Consider the following 16,903-nt stretch of genomic DNA (forward strand, 5'->3'; position numbering starts at 1 on the left):
TCAATAGTTCACTTATTGTTTAGCATTTATGTGACAGTGCCCTTCACTTTAAAGGCTGGTGTTTCATTATTTTGTGGGTCATTTTAATGGAATTTATCATTGGGACTTCGAAAAAAAAATATTTATGGTTACCTAGTTTTGCTGGAATTTTTCACAGGGCAGGGTTTTTATTTTATTTTACTTTAGTTTTTCATTATTTAATTAATTAATTATTTATTTAGAGATGTAGTCTCGCTCTGTCGCCCAGGCTGGAGTGCAGTGGCGCGATCTTGGCTCACTGCAAGCTCCACCTCCCGGGTTCACGCCATTCTCCTGCCTCAGCCTCCCGAGTAGGGGGGACTACAGGCGCCTGCCACCCGGCTAATTTTTTTGTAGTTTTAGTAGAGATGGGGTTTCACCATGTTAGCCAGGAGGGTCTCAATCTAGGGCAGGGTTATTTTAAGATTCATTTGATAAACTGAAGAATGACTGAGATACAGAGAAGCTTCTTAGCTAGTTCCCCTCGAGAACAAGAAGAGGTCTTTTCTCTTTCTTGTAAATAAAGGCCTAAGCTAGGTGTTCTGACAGAGGAAAGGGAAAAGGGAGGAGAGAAAATCCAGTAAGTAGCAGTTTAAATTACATGAAATGGTGGGCTTCAAGGGAATTTGTACATTACACCCAACGGAGAAAGTGAATGAAAACACACCCCACCCTTGAAGACCAGCGTTCTGAGAGCTTACACACCTGCTAAAGCCTCATGCTGGTCTTTCTGTGTAGAGGCAGAATAGAGGCCAGAAAGGTTTTTTTTCTGTGCCGGAGCCTCACTGGGTGATTACTACACAGACCACTTAAACCACTGGGCTGCTTTTGTTCTGAGTCAATAAAAAGCCTCCTAGATGTCTGGTCTTGAAAAAAAAAATGTAACTTGTTCAGCCAGAACAGGTCAGCATGTAGTCCTTCAAACATAACCATCCTCATGGGTGCTCATGCATTAGAGTCCCGACATGGGAGCAAATGGCCTCAGATGAAAAGAAAATTACCCTTTATTACAACCAACAAAAGAAACTAAAGTTACAACCCAACACTGGGTCAGTCTTCAACTCTATGAGTGTCTTTTATTCAAATGCAATTTAATGAATTGGGCATGACCTAATTTTTTACAATTCTGGTATTGTTATCAGGATTTTGGGGGGCAATCTGCTTAACCTCTCTGTGACTAAATTTCTTCATCTGTAAAATGGGGATAGTAGGAGTATCTACATCATTAATTTGTTATAAGAATTAATCGGCTTTATATAAATCAAACAGAGCAATATTGGTCTCCTAGGAAGTGCTCTATAAATGTTAAATAAGCAAGCTATTCTTCTTCTGTTTCTGTTATTATTATACTTGTTCTTATTCTTAAAGCCTTGAGGCATCTTGGAAGACTGCAATGCAGTTATAAGATTTTGTCTTACCTTAGGCATTACTACTTGCTTCCTGCCTATCCTAGTTTCTCCTTAACTAGAAATATAGATTTTTAAAATATCTGTTTTTTATGCTTAAATTCTTTGTAGATATATTTCAAGATTCCATGTCTCTCCCCTCCTCCTTCTTTCCCTCCACTTTTATCATAAGGTGCTCATTCTGACCAAGACAGCAAGTATACATAAATGACAAAACAGCTGTATACAGCAGAGATAAACAGTCTCAATGGGGTATACCACGTCCTATAATGGAAATGTTTACAGAGGTCATACCTCAGCTGAATTGTAACTGGACAGGCAAAGTGAAGGTGGGTTATTGGAAGGGAGGGTGTTCAAAGACTGGAATTATAACAGGGACAGTGCATTTTCTTTCACGGTTTTCTTCAAGCCCAAAATTGTCACTGGTTCCCTATAGTCTACAACACGAAGCATAAAGTGCTTAGCACAATGTCGAAAATCTCTCTCCAACTGGCTTGTCTGTCTTTCCTTACCTTTTCCATTTCCTTCTCCTGTCACTTCCACAGGTGACCATGGCAGCCCTTCTCTGCTTCCTGAAGGTGCCGTTGTTTTCTCATCTCTAATTTTGGGCACTTGCTTCCCTGTCTCTGGAACGTCCTTCCCTCTTCATGTTGAAATCCTACCTGTCTCTCACAGCCAAGCTCACAGGTGCTCTTCTCCTGAGGCGGTTCCTTAACCCCATCTAGAAGTAACCTTTCCGTTTCCAGGTCCCAGCACAGTTTGCTTGTTTCTTTATCAAGGTACTCACCTCATTCTGCTTTTGTCTGAACTCTTGTATATCTCTGATAAGATCTATGAACTACATCTTGTTCATTTTTTCAAAATTTCCTACAGTAGCTATTATGATATTAGGTACATATTAGGTAATCAAAAGGATGTTTAATAATCATAGCTGTGTATATATATAAAACATTTATTTCATACTAGGTAATAATGTAATCACATTGTATATATTATCTTATTTAATTCTTAAGTAACTTTGTTGTGTAGCAAAAAATTTAAACCTTACCCAAAGAGAGGTATGGTCTTTGCCCTCAGTCCTTGGCAGGCAATTGCTTAAACCCTTGGAATGTCCTATCTGATCAAAGTATCTTTATTTACCTGAGAGCTTTGGGCCATAAGGGAAAGTCTAAGGATGTGAGTTATGGTGCAGGATTTGAGTCACATAGGTATGGGCTTAACCTCTGAAGGGGCTGGATACTTATGTCAGCCATGTGGAAGCCCAGAAGAGATTCTGGACACCAAAGCTCAGGTGAGCTTCCCTGGTTAGCAGTCCTTTGTGTGGTACTGTCACACATCAATACAAGGAAAGAAACACTGTCCATGGGGAGAGGACAACTGGAAGCTCCACATTTGGAAATATCCTGACCTTTGCCCCATGCACCTCTTCCTTTAGCTGATTTTGATCTGTAGCCTTTCATAGCAATAAACAGTAACTATGAGTATAACAGCTTTCAATGAGTTCTGTCAATCTTCCTAGCAAATGATCAAACATAAGGCTGCTCTTAAGGCTCCCAAACCTGTAACTGGTGTCAGAGTGAGGGTGGTCTTCTGGTTTGTGCTTCCTTTAACTTTGCACTTGTGAAGTGGATATTATAATTATCTCAATTTTACAGATGAAAAAACTAAGAGACAGAGGGGCAAACCTTTTTACTAAATAAAGATCATGCAACTATTAATAGTAGCTAGGATTTGGGCCTACAACCTATACTCTGAACTACTTTTTCATAGTGCCTCCTGTGTGAATAACAAAGATAGAGAGAAGATAAAAGATGTAAGAAGAGGCTGGGCAGAGTGGCTCATGCCTGTAATCCCAGCACTTTGGGAGGCCAATGTGAGAGGATCCCTTGAGCTCAGGAGTTTGAGACCAGCCTGACCTGGTCTCTACTAGAAAAAAAAAAAAAAAAAAATAGCCAGGTGTGATGGCACGTGCCTGTAGTCTCAGCTACTCAGGAGGCTGAGATGGAGAACTGTTTGAGCCAGGAGGTCGAAGCTTCAGTGAGCCATGATCATGCCACTGTACTCCAGCCTGGGTGACAGAGCAACACCCTGTCTCCAAAAAAAAAAAAGAAAAAGAAAAAAACCCATAAAGAACAGACACTACAATGAACATGTGTTCTTAAATGCTGAAGATGTTTAGGGTGGCTTTCATAGAAAAACATCTTGTATTCCGACTCAGGTATTCAATCTATACAAATATTACAATAAATTTAATATGAACAGATAATAATTTTGCATGTTAAAATATCTGAGGCCTAAGCTAAGAATATATTAATTTACAAAGTTATTAATACATATGAGAAGTATACCTTATAGTTATTGAATGTAGCAAAAGATTTGTCTAAGAAAACAAAAAACCATTAGAGTCCTTGGGGACAATCTTATCATCCCTTGCCTTTCCATTTTAATTACCATCATTAGTCTGTGAGCTCACCTGACCCCATCAAGGAGACTGACCTGCTCTTTCCTCTGTGTTTCCATGGCAGTGAGTTGATATTTGATGAACTTAGGACATTGAGTGCTATTTATCTCCACATCTGTCTCTGCCACCTAAGTGTAAGCCTTTGAGGGCAGGATCATATCTAATTCATGCTTATGTCTCCATACTTAGTTTCTGGAATTTAGTAGGTACTGCATGCATCTATACAGAATAAACACAAGCACGAATACCTGAATAAACGGATGCTAAGAGAGTTGCCTAAAGCTGGTAGGCCTAGGTCTTCTGATCCTTTCCCAAACTTCTATTTGGTCCATCCAACATTAAACAGGTAGAGTTCCCTCTCTGCTCCTTTTCACCCCTTGTACCTGTTTACACCTAGCTCCATTTATCTCCCTTTGTCCTTCTAGCTTGAGTTATCTGGGTCAATGAAGAGGAATGTGTCAGAAAACATAGAGGACAAAATTAACCAGAAAGGATGACCAAAGGAACAACTATAATAAAATATTACATTGAATAATTTTAAAAGAAAGGTACCAGAGAGTAGATTTCCTGCAACTTATGCCTGCATAAATCATATTCTAATAATATCTCTGTGGAGTCACCAATCTCACACTTCTGAATTAGGTCCTTGAGAAAAATGCGACATTTGTAGAGAACTTCACTCCACATTAACAAGTGGAGAAAGGCTGAGGCATCTTTAGGGTATACAAAATTAGTTATTATGAATCCAAGATTCCAGATGAGGGGGGCCATTTAGTAGTCCCTTGAACCAAAGATAACACCTTTAAACATTCTTCTCAACCTATCATACTTGTTTATTTTCCATGAGGCATGTGGGAGAGTATTCATAATAACCATCAAACTGCCTGCAAAATCAGAGAGCCATGTGGCCCATTTAATTTTTAATCAGTCGCCTATTAAATTCATAATTATCCACAATGCAACAAAGCAAATGTTTAAGGCAGAATACTTGGAAGCAGAGGATGTTGATCAACTTATTCTTTTTTATGTGCTGAGAAGCCGAGGGGCATCTCACTGTCTCCGAAGAGACAGCCTGGGAATTAAAAGAGTCAGTCTTGGTCTATCCCTGCAACTGGCTGGATGAGCTCAGAGATAACTGAAGTAAATCAGAGGTTTACAGGGCACTTTTTAGACCTGCAATACTTTCAAATGAAGTATCTATGTGTAAAACAAGTGCAACCAGACCTTCTCTAGTTGAAGTTTCTCCCCAACAGTCTCCACCCCTTGCCCTGAGGTGGCCAGAGGGGCACCAAAGGGGTACCAAACCTTCCCTGCTCCGCAAGGCACAGTGAGCATTCCATTGCCCAAGGTACTCTCCAAGTTAGCTCCTATGATTTATGTGAGTCAAAGGATTTTTAATCCCATGTCGGGGGTGGGGGTGCATTTTAAAGCTCTCTACACAGGGAGGGGTACCTATTCTCTTTTGAAAGATTTTCTCTTCTTCCATTGTCCAATAGACCCCAATCCCTACTCCAAATAAGATACTGTAGATAATCCATTCACAAGAAATCCTTCTATTCTGCTACCGTGCAACCTGCTCTGTCTCCAAATAGATGGCATCACCTTTGTATGAAGTAACCCCTTGCAAGGGGCACTTGGTCATTCCCTAATAAGCCTTCTCAGCTCTGAGATAACCATATTTGCTTTAAAAACCTCGTTGGAAGCACAGAAGAAAGAACAATAATAAGCTTTAGGAAAAGCCAGAAAAATGTTTAGGCTAGGAGAAAAAGTTACATTAAATGAACTATTCTACTGTAAAATTCTCCTGCTTTTATTGAGTCTATTGGTGCAACCCGAGATGTCCATGTATGAAATAAATCGTGTTTGATGATTGTGGCAACTAAAAGTTTCCATTTCACAGTTGGTTTATGGTATAGTATGCAGAAGCTAACTCCTACGCTCGTGCCCAACCTGCCAAGAGACAATTCATACAGAATAGGCAGAACACTGGACACTAGACGAACACGAAGGGGCACCTCTCTGGGACTAGAAACTCGACAAATTTTCTAAAAGAAGTACAATCTTAGTTCAAATCTAAAAGACATAATCTAAAAAATGAGGTATCAGCTTTAAATGGAAACCATCTGATATTGGATATAATAGCAGCTGTGGGTGAGGGTAGAAGATTGGGCAAATTGTGAAATGTGAAGATTTAGCTCTGAAACCATCTCCACTGTGTGCCACCTGTGCCCTTCTCCCAATTCTGAAATGTCCCACAGGTGCGTCAAATTCAGCCTGCTCCAGACTAAGCACCTGCTTCCTTCCACCACCTCTAAACCTGCTCCTTCTCTTTTATCCATATTCCTGGGAATGCCACCAACTTCCTCTCACCCAAGCCCACTGCACCTTCTCTTTTGCCCTCTAATTAATTGCCAAGTCCTGCTGACACTTCCTCCTAAATAGCTCCTAAGTCTGTTCTCTTTTTCTTTGTCCATGTTGTCACCCTCCTCCTCAAGTCAGGGTCACCTCCCGCTTGGATGACCTCAGCAACCTAATTGGTCCCCTTGGTTACAGTACTTCCTGGTTCTCATATATTTTGTGCTGCAGCGAGAGCGATCGTTCTAAAACACAAAGTGGACCTTGTGATTTGCATGCTTAAAATGCTTAAAACCCTTCCCACTCCTGTTCAAGTAAAATTAGTTAACTCTTTTTTTTTTTTTTTTTTTTTTTAAAGATGGAGTCTTGCTCTGTCGCCCAGGCTGGAGCACAGTGGCACGATCTCGGCTCTCTGCAACCTCCACCTCCTGGGTTCAAGTGATTCTCCTGCCTCAGTCTCCCAGGTAGCTGGGATTACAGGCGCCCACCACCATGCCTGGCTAATATTTGTATTTTTAGTAGAGACGGGATTTCACCATGTTGGCCAGGCTAGTCTCAAACTCCTGACCTCAAGTCATCCACCAGCCTCGGCTTTCTAAAGTGCAGGTATTACACGCATGAGACACTGTACCCAGCCTGAAGTTAGATAACTTTAACATGGCCTTTTTTTTTTTTTGAGACGGAGTCTCACTCTGTCACCAAGCTGGAGTGCAATGGCGCGATCTCGGCTCATTGCAACCTCTGCCTTCCGGGTTCAAGTGATTCTCCTGTCTCAGCCTCCCGAGTAGCTGGTACTACAGGCACATGCCACCACGCCCAGCTAATTTTTGTATTTTTAGTAGAGATGGAGTTTCACCATGTTGGCCAGGCTGGTCTCGATCTCCTTACCTTGTGATCTGCCTGCCTTGGCCTCCCAAATTTCTGGGATTACAGGCGTGAGCCACTGCGCCCGGCCTAACATGGCTTTTAAGACCTCTAAGTATGTTGCCACTTTACTCCCTGACATTCTCCTCCTTGTAACCCACAGTACAACCATAATAAACTATTTTGGTTTGTTAAATGCTCCATTCCCTCTCTTCAAGATTCTCACCTGTTTGAATTCCCCTTCTAGAGCATCCTTACTCTGTCTGTCTTATCCTGAGGGCTAATTTCTGTGTATTTTTCAGAGTTTAGTTTATTCATAATTTCCTCCAGGAGGCCTCCCTAGTCTTGTTAAGATGCCCTTGCTATACGCTTCTTCCAGCAGTAATGTATACCTCTCCAGTCATCCTACATAGCATATTGTGTTATAACTGCTTGATTAAATGTCCATTTCTCCAACTAGACTGTCAGCTCTCTGAAGGCAAGGACCATGTCTGTATTGATCATCACTGAATCACCAGTGCCTAGGAGAGAGTCCAGTATATGGAAGAAAATTAACATACATGTTGAATAGAGTAAAAGAAACAATGAGTTTCTCATCTTAACCCACAGTATCCATAATAACTGCTGGATCATTTTGTTTCACTTCACTCTTATGCAGTTATTTTAGGGGGGGCTTTCCACCCATTTCTGACTAACTCTTTCAATGGCTGCTTTTTGCCATCAGGATGACATTCAATCTTGGCATGGGCATATAAGGCTCATTAGGATCTAGTTCTTGCCTACTTTTCCAGCCTCACATCTATTCCTTTCTTTAAATAAAATCCGTGCTCTAACCACACCAGACTGGTTGGCTTTGCTTAAGGTCACCATGCTGTCTGACTCCTTAGTCCCCTCTGCACTGTGACATCTGGCTTTCTACTCCTCACTATTTATATTTCAACCCAAGGGTGCTCTTGGAAGTCCAACCAACCAAGCTTTTCTCCTACTACCAGTAACAGAATTGGGTATTGGTTTTCTGAGTGTTACAGACCCCATGCATTTTCTCTATCATGTTTGAATTTTGGCTTTCTTCTAAGGTCATATTTTCATGAAGAGCAGGGAGAAGAATCTTGCTGATCTGCGTGATCACCTGATTTAACACAGTACTTGGCACAAAAGGGCATTCAGTAAATACCTTTTGAGTTAATGATTTTCCTTTAAATGAATACAATTTTTTAAATATAGGCAATGAGAACCAAAAGAAGCAAAAGGAGTAAGCAGGCACTGATGTATATTTTTAGCCAAATTAACACAACACACTCATATAATTCTTGTGAGGATCCATATGGACACCTACTGCCAAGATGATCACCTACACTCAAACCTGGGGAGGGTGGACGAGAACTGTTTACACCTTTCTTTGTTTGGCATTTATTTAGGGAGGGGTGTATCTGGTTTCAATTGCACTTTAAAAATAATGCTTTTCATATATAAGCCTTCAAATCATACATGTTCCTAAAATATTCATCTCAGTCTGACAGGGCCTAGGAATTTTTCAGTTCCACCATTACTGCAGACTGCTGCCGCACTCCAAGACATTTGCATTATAGCACACAAATGGGTACTATTTTTTCCTTTATTTTCATCTTGACAGGTCTGAACAGAAATAAAAATACTGATAGAATATTCTCTAAGAAGAAATGATACTTTACAGCTGACAGTTCTAGAGTAATTGGACATTAACAAAAAAAACCCCAACCTGTTATTTTCTTAGAAAATTTTAGCTGCTTAGTAGACAATGAATCCACAGAAGACTGCCTGTGTTTCATAGATCATATAACCTAGATATCCCCCTTAGAGCAATGCAGACCTCTGTAGCTCAACCTGTTTTATCCTGAAGTTACCTAGAGACCTACTAATACAATCCTCCCATGTACTTTGATCCTCACAGTGTTCAGTAATATAATCCAAATTCCTGTCGATGTTTCACAACACAAGAGAGGTGGAAGACTCCTGCTTAACCACAAATGTAAATACTAAAACAAATTTAGCCACAGATCTCCTCCACCTAAATTTGGTTCTTGATGCGTGTTCAAATTCTTTTCACACACACAAACACACCCACCTATTACAATGTCTACAAATAATCCCTCCTCTGCAGGCCTAGTTTGAAACTCTAACTGGGGTTAGTCAGCATTGGCAAAGTGGTGTGCGATTTTCCCAAAGTTGCAGGACGCTAAAGCACTTCACTAGCATTACCTTTAGTGTGCCTGTGCTCCTAAGTTCCTAGAGGCAGGAGAGAAATGTAGAAGCTACCTGTCAACCTAGCGGAGGTCAGGTCAGATCACATGTTAGAAACCAACTCCTCAGCTTCAGAAACATGTCTGAGAGAGGAGCTTGCAGGTGGAAGCAGCACGCTCCAAGGGTCTGAAGTGTCAGTGGGTGTGTTTTGCAAGATATTTATGACGGGTGAACGATAGCAGGTATTGAGATTTGGGCCCAGTGGAGGTTGAGGCTGAGGCTAACATCACAGCTAAGTATCTGTGCATGTGTGTGTGTTGGGTAATGGGTGGTGTATGTGTGTTGCATGTATAAGTGACGTATGTGTTTGGAGGGATGATGAAGCTATTATTCCAATAGCTGGGGGAAGGAATTATAAAATATGTATAAGGATTTGTTCAAAGAAAAGCATTTTGTAACATTCCCACTCTCGAGCTAGGAACAAAATGACTGGGTTAGGAAGGCAAGTGATGAGGAAACGAGGAGAGCAGAAAAAAAGCTAAACAACATGCTTCTGTCACAGAGGGCTGAGTTTTTCCCAAAGGCTCTGGATGTCTGGGGATGACAAAGTCTGACAGCTGAATTTGGGATGGGACAGGACAGAGTAAATAACTAAAGAAAGTTTTCTGGCATCTTGATCAGCCACCCCATATTGCATCTAAGACATCCTTGGCACTCACAGCCTGAGCAACCCTCTGTATATCCTTCCCTTAACTTTAAAGCTTCCTTTGCAGGGCAACCATTCAAGTTACCCTAATCTGATCAGACAAAGAACACTGAGTCAGAGACAGTTTAATTGGACAGTCAGCTCTGTAACTAGATTGTAAATTACCTGAGGGTATGAACTGCATTTTACACCTCTTTTTTGTTGTCCATTCCAGGCACAGGCTTTCAATAAATGAATGTTCTGATTGATTTTTTAAAAAAAAGATACATAGTAACAATTGTTATTATTATATAGTGCTTATTTTGTGACAGAAAGCATACTATATGAATGAATTTATTTCTCACACTAAGAAAATGAGGTGGTGCATAGATTACCTCTGTGTTACAGAGAAGGACACTGAAGCACAGAGAGGTTAAGTAATTTGTCCAAAGTCACAGGGCTTGTAAAGGGCAGAGTCTGTATTTAAATCCACATAGTCTGGCTGTAGCATTCATACTCTTAACCAATCCATGATCTTTCTTTTTATAGACATGTGTGATTCTGGAAATCTTTGTGGCTTTTGTGATTTGCGGGAGGACAGAGGGCTAGAGAAATGATGAGCTTTTTTAGGAGTGAAACCTACTAATGAAACCACCACAGTCATAGCATCTTTTTATTTTTCACTGTGGCCACCCAGAGGGGGGAAAAGCAAAACAAAACAAAAATAAACTATCCTCATTTAAGAGACCATTTTGGTCTCGTATGATTTTTTTTTTTTTTTTCATGATTGAGTCAGCCTTGGTAGATTCAGCTTGGTCCCTGGTTTCCCACAACCTCAAATCCTGTAGAAGAATGGATTTGTTTTAGGCCAACTCATGGTTCATGCTATCCTCAGAGTAGAGCCAAACAAAACTTCTTGTTACACAATTTATTTTGTGCCCTTTTGGGGTGGTCCCCAAATCTCCTTCGGATATGCCAGATCTGGTTCAACTTTCAGAAGCAATATCTGAGTAATGACTCCATCCTGCTCCACTCAGGGATTTTGTCTCCATGTCACACATGTGGGAAGAGGGTGTGGGGCCACAGGAGGAAGACCTATAGAAATCACCAAGTGCTCAAGGGCAAAACTGCTAGGAAAAGGACAGGATTCCAGAAAGGCAAAGAAGAGAAGGGAATGATCACTAGCAACATGAGAACAGAGAATCGTCTGGGAATCGGAGAGCAGTGAGCAGCACCTGTGGAAGGGTTGGTCCTGGCAAGGGAAGACCGGGGACCAGGTCAGATCAGTGGAAAGAAAGCAAAGAGGGGAGCAAGAAATGAGATCTGGGAGAGGCAGCAGCCAGGCAGCAAAGATGAAAAGCTCTAATCTGACAAGGGAAGAAGGAAGGCAGGAGGGATGTTGGGTGAAAGAATTGCTCCTAGAACAGAAGTTACACAAGGCCTCTTCTTCTGACTCTTGTGACCATTTCAGCCTTAAAATTTTCATTTCTAATGGGGCTTAGTGATGAGCCTTATCAAGCCTAATCTTCAGGAATATTACGTGCAATAACAAGAAATGGATTGGAAAATCTTCATATGGTTTCATGTGGTTATTTGTGAAAGCTGAACTTAACCAATCTCTAGCTCCCATCACAATGAAAAACAATGGTGGCTGCAAACCATGTTTCTAGCATTCTTACTCCATACTTTCCATACTTTCAATTATTCACTCAACTGTTACCAATGGGCTGCTCTGTTACCTTCTACTGGGATTTAGGATTATAAAGTGAAATAAGATATTTTCTGTCAGCAAGTTGTTCACATGGGAAAAATATACACTTAAAAATAACAATGTGTTGAGAAGTACTATGACAAAGAAACTATAACAGGGATATGGAGGGACCAGAGAGGGTGTCCTCTAGCCATTTCCCTCATATACCCCCATTTACTCCCATACACCCCCATCCACCTGGAAAGTCTCCTTCCCAACCCTAACCCTCAACCCATATCCCTTGAAGTCCTGACCATTCCTCACATTATAGATCAAATGCTATTTTCTCAACAAGGTAGTTCCTAATCTCAGAAGGTGGAATTAATCTTTCCATTCTGTGTGCCTCTGTAACATGTTATTTATATCTCTGGTGTAAAATTTATTCTAATTAGTTCTTTTTAAAAAAACTATGTATGATGAAGGTAGAGATAGATAGATAGATAGATAGATAGATAGATAGATAGATAGATAGATAGATAGATATGGAGGTTTCTTAAAGTGCGGTTAGGGTCTGGTGAGGTAAAAGTTCATTTACATCAAGTAAGCTACAGCCCCCTTTAAGAGGCTAAAGTGAATAGACCCTGCTGCATTCTGGCAATTGTGAAACCTTGTTTGTACATTTTCTTGTTTTGAAGAGGCATAAAAGAAATAGCCTTTAGACCTAAAATGACCCAGTCATTCCTTCCAGCTCTTTCTACATTGGACAAAGAACAGGGAACAAAATAAAACAAAACAAAACAAAACAAAACTCAAATTAGTCACATAATTTTTAATCTGGAAAGGACTCTATATTTCATTTAACCCAATATCTTAATTACAAATAAAGAAACTATATTCTGAGAAATTTAGATACTTATTCAATATTACACAGCAAGAATCAACGATAAATTTTGCAATCCTTAAGTTTGAGGCTCTTCCCAATAGAACCTTCCCAAAATGTAAACCAAGCAGTTTACCTTTAATAAGAAAGAAAGTGTTTTTTTAAAAAAATGGGACAGCATTAAAATGTACAGAGAAAAAAAAATTCATTGAAAAGCAGTATACATTATAGAGAAATGTCTTCCCATTAGTCCATTTGTCCACAGAGAACATCATGCTTTCACAAACATCAGTGAAAATGTTTGTAGAGTTTAAAGCTTTAATTTAAAAATCTGTCCTTTATGATGTCTGGATCCTTTATCCTTCAGACATCAAATGATTCTATACAGTTAGCAATAAGAATTATTTTGAGGTTCTTCTCCAAGATATTTTAGTATGTTTGGTGGTAGTGGCCATTAACAGGTGTTCTTAACAGTTGCGGAAGTAAAATAATATATCAAGGCTCTGTTGAGAGGTGCACATTCACACATGTTCTCTCCCATCGTGACTTAGGCAAAGGCAGCAGGTGCACTCAAATGTGACACAGTTTACTCCATCTCAGTCCTGCTATTATTGCCAGAGGGCTTGTCTTTTCCCTGCCCTTTCCCACGTCCCCCTGCCCCATCGCCATCCTGATAGATCTGACCCAGTCCTATAGACACCCCAGATTGGGCATGTGGGTGTGCACACACCCACACACACCAGGTTGAAGCACTAAAATTGAATTTAAAACTTACTGGGTTCCAATGCTAAACAGGCATATGTATATATAATATGTATATATGTACATGTGGATAGGTACATATAATATGTATTTATCTACCTATATATTCAAAGTGATAATCCCTTAGATAAATACCACTCGCTTTTAAAAATTCTTTCATTCACTGCACAGGATGGTCTGAAGAAATTGGCTTTTAGTTAGAGACTACACCCACTGCTCTGCCATTCCCAAGGACCCCTCAGGGGCACAGAGACAGTACCTCAGTTTTGCAGCTACATAGGGGTTTAAATACAACTTCTACCACTTCCTATTTGTGTGATCTTGAGAAAATCACTTAACCTCTTTGAACAATAATTTCCTTAATTCTAAACTGAGGATGTTAATACCTACTTCATGAAGTTAGGAGGACTGGCGGTATTGTATGCCAATGGGTGCTGCATGGTAGTGCTCAGTACATAATAGCTATTATGATGCAGATGATGATAAGAGGGAAGAGTTAAAGAGGAAATGGGGGACGATCATGGCCCCCATTTCCCAAATGCCTTCTATATTTCGGGATTTCTCAGCAAGGATTGGTAGAACTTGACTGCTAGCCTTTATCTGGTGAGTATGAAGCTCGAGGTAGAGGAAAGAGAACTAGTAGGGGAAAGTCCATGAATGGCTGGCATTTAATGTTATTTTCTTGTCTTGGGCCTACACATACATACACTTAATGTCCCTTCCACTGCTGAGGAAACGGCATTTCACAGTAGTGAATTCAGCATCTTTTGAGGAATCAAAGCCATTTTTTTTTCTTTTTGCTTAGCAGGACCGGACTGCACAAAGCAGGGTGAAAGAATTCACGTGATCTCCATGGTGGCTAATTATACAATTTCCAGTTTCAACAGCAGGTCCCAGCTATTTGCTCCCCCGCTACCCCAGCAATTCTAGTAACTGTGAGCTATCCTATGGATCACAGAACAAATGCCCAGCTCCTTTCTACAGTCATGGGGTCAGAGTACACAGCCAACCCACTAGCAGAGCTGGTGTTGTGGTTTGAGCCATCCAAAGTACAAGGAAGGAGGAAGCCCCAACCTACCCCGGACATGCCCTGAATGACACAGCCATTTAGGGCCTGCCTAAGATGCCATTCTGTTTGCAAACACATACTACCTGCCGTATCACTCAACAAAATAATTCCATCAGAAGGCCTGAAGGCAAATGACTAATGTTAAAAGTGGCCCATGCATCATTTCAGTGACAACTCCACAGGCGCCAATTAAACATGGAAAAGACCTGTTCTGAAGCATGCCCATCTGGCATTTCCCAAGGAGCTGTAGTCAATGGCTGATAAAACATACGTGATCATAACTATAAAGAAATTTCGCAGCCCTCTCCTTGCTCAAAAGCAACCGGGGCCCATGAGGACAATCAACCTGGAAGACACCCAAAAGATGAGGTGAGTAAAGAAAAGCCTGCATCTGAAGCCAGCACTGCTCTTCCTTGTGCACAGAAAGCAAAGATCGGGAGTTGCATGTGGTCATATTTTCAGCCACCAAAAACAAACAAAAAAACCAACCAAACCTCAAAAAAGCCCAGACGGGTCTAGGGAATGCTTGGGAGTTTGTCTGGTAGTCTATGGTAAACTTCAATTGTTATGTCTCTGAGTGAAAGAAAGGATGGGCAGTAGTCCATCCCCTGCTTCTAGGAGTGCTTTCCAGTATCCCCATTGTAGGACCTGCTCAGCACACCAGGCCAAACTCACTGTCCAAATATCCTTCCCTAGAACCATACAATAACCACCTTCTGAGTGGAAGGAAGAGGACACACTTAACAAATGAAGTCAAGGCATAAAACCTCCAGCAGAGAGACAGTGGCTGGAGCAGAAATGCTTTTCAAGGCTGCAGTTCTAAATCAGTCAGGCAGACACCTGTATACATACATACATAGAGAGACAAAGCTTCAAACACCACCACCTCCTCACACCTAATGACTGCCTGTGATGAGAGTTTGCATTCTCTATTCTGGCTTTTCTAACAACAAAAAATGTGTCTTTATACTCAGTTCTGATTCTGAACCTATTCTCTAATGCTTATCCATTTTTTGTTTTTCCAATACACAAGGTCAGATAAATGAGAAATAAAATATTTTTCAGTTTTAATTTTGATCCAGATCTAAATTATTTGTGACTTTTAATTCATTACCTTTGATTTCCCCTTCAAGTGATTTAAGTCAATGCACCCCTCACATACACATAACAACAGTAAGAAGGATAATATTCTTAGATTGGGGCTAGCAAATATAAGCAAAACAAACAAACAAACAAATAAAAACCCACAAGCAAAAACAATGATGCTTCCGTTTTCATGAGTCCTTTTACCAATGATGCAGTGTACTGAAATCTCTTCAAAGCAGTTGCTTCAGTGTTAAGTTTTTGGTTCGAAAATAAAAAGGGGTCACTGACAATTAATTTCTCAGCACAATAGAAAAGCAACCCAACCCCTTAACAACACTAAAATGGCAGAATTAAACACAGTGGGAACAAGTAGGAATAGACGAATACCTGGGATTGCCAGATTGGAAAGGGGGAGGTTGTGGAGGTGAGGGGGGAGCGAGGCCATCCAGTCGGCATTGCAGACCTCCGATGATGTCTTTGTCCCGCTGGGGTTGGGGGAGCAGATGGTCCCCATTCTGAGTTTCCTCCTAGCCTTCCTAACTGCTAGCATCCCTGTTGTTAACAAACTGGCCAGTCTCAGCTCAGTGCCACTCACTCAGTGATCATCACTTCTCCGGCTCTGTGGACGTTTCAGGGCGACGCTTGCCACGCCAGCCTTTCCAAAATGCCTTTCTGGCTGGGAGACGGGGCAAACAGATGGATCCCTACCCACTAGCACCCGCAGTCCCCACTCTCCCCGGCCCAGCCTCTGCTCCACTCCCTTAATCTGCTCAGTCCCAGCTCCGTTAAACTTCTTACGTTCCCCTCTGGAGATGGGGGAAGGTAGGCCCCTACAGATAAATCTTACAGAAACGGAAAGTCCGAGGAGTAGCCACACCCGGAGCCACTCACAAGACAGGTGCCCACCCAGTGTACAGACATGCCTGCCGGTCCATACACATGTGGCGCCCGGGCGCGCCGGCTCTAACCTGATTTATGTTTCTATATGTGTCACTGGGCTGGTACACAAGCTGGGCCTGCCTGCTACTCACTCCCCCGCTTCTCTGCACAGACGCCCCCTGCCCTGTGGCTTCCTGAAAGACACACAGAAGTGCAGCCGGCGGCACCCCGACTCCCGGCAGCCCCTCCCCGCACTGCCGGGCAGATTTGCCGGGCTAGGCGGCCCGTGATTGGCCGCTGGCGGAGCGCGCTCCGATTGGCCAGCGCCCTCCGGGCTGCCCCTCTGTCCCGCTCCCACGCCTCCCCTGCTCCCCAGTCTCCTCCCTTCGTTACTCCTGCCTTCCTGTGTGTGTGTGTGTACGCAGAACCCGCGGCAGCGGCTGCATTCGTGGAAACTTGCAGGCTTCGGCCAGTCGGTCCTCAGATAGGTCCTCTTTCCTCCAGCCCCTCACACAGTCAGCACTCAGA

At 41.8% G+C, this 16,903-nt stretch overlaps 1 protein-coding gene across 2 annotated transcripts in view; it reads right to left on the reverse strand.

Annotated features, from left to right (window-relative positions):
• Positions 1-16,626, reverse strand: part of PLCXD2 (phosphatidylinositol specific phospholipase C X domain containing 2) — a 52,489-nt gene extending 35,863 nt beyond the window's left edge. For both annotated transcript variants that reach the window (XM_050778893.1, XM_050778892.1), the window contains exon 1: positions 15,884-16,626. In XM_050778893.1, coding sequence (XP_050634850.1) covers positions 15,884-16,046 — 163 coding nt within the window. In that variant the 5' untranslated portion in view covers positions 16,047-16,626. The remainder of the gene's footprint in view (positions 1-15,883) is intronic.
• Between the last annotated feature and the right edge of the window lie 277 nt (positions 16,627-16,903).

The sequence above is a fragment of the Macaca thibetana genome, chromosome 2 (assembly GCF_024542745.1).
Source record: "Macaca thibetana thibetana isolate TM-01 chromosome 2, ASM2454274v1, whole genome shotgun sequence".
Taxonomy (NCBI): Eukaryota; Metazoa; Chordata; class Mammalia; order Primates; family Cercopithecidae; genus Macaca; species Macaca thibetana.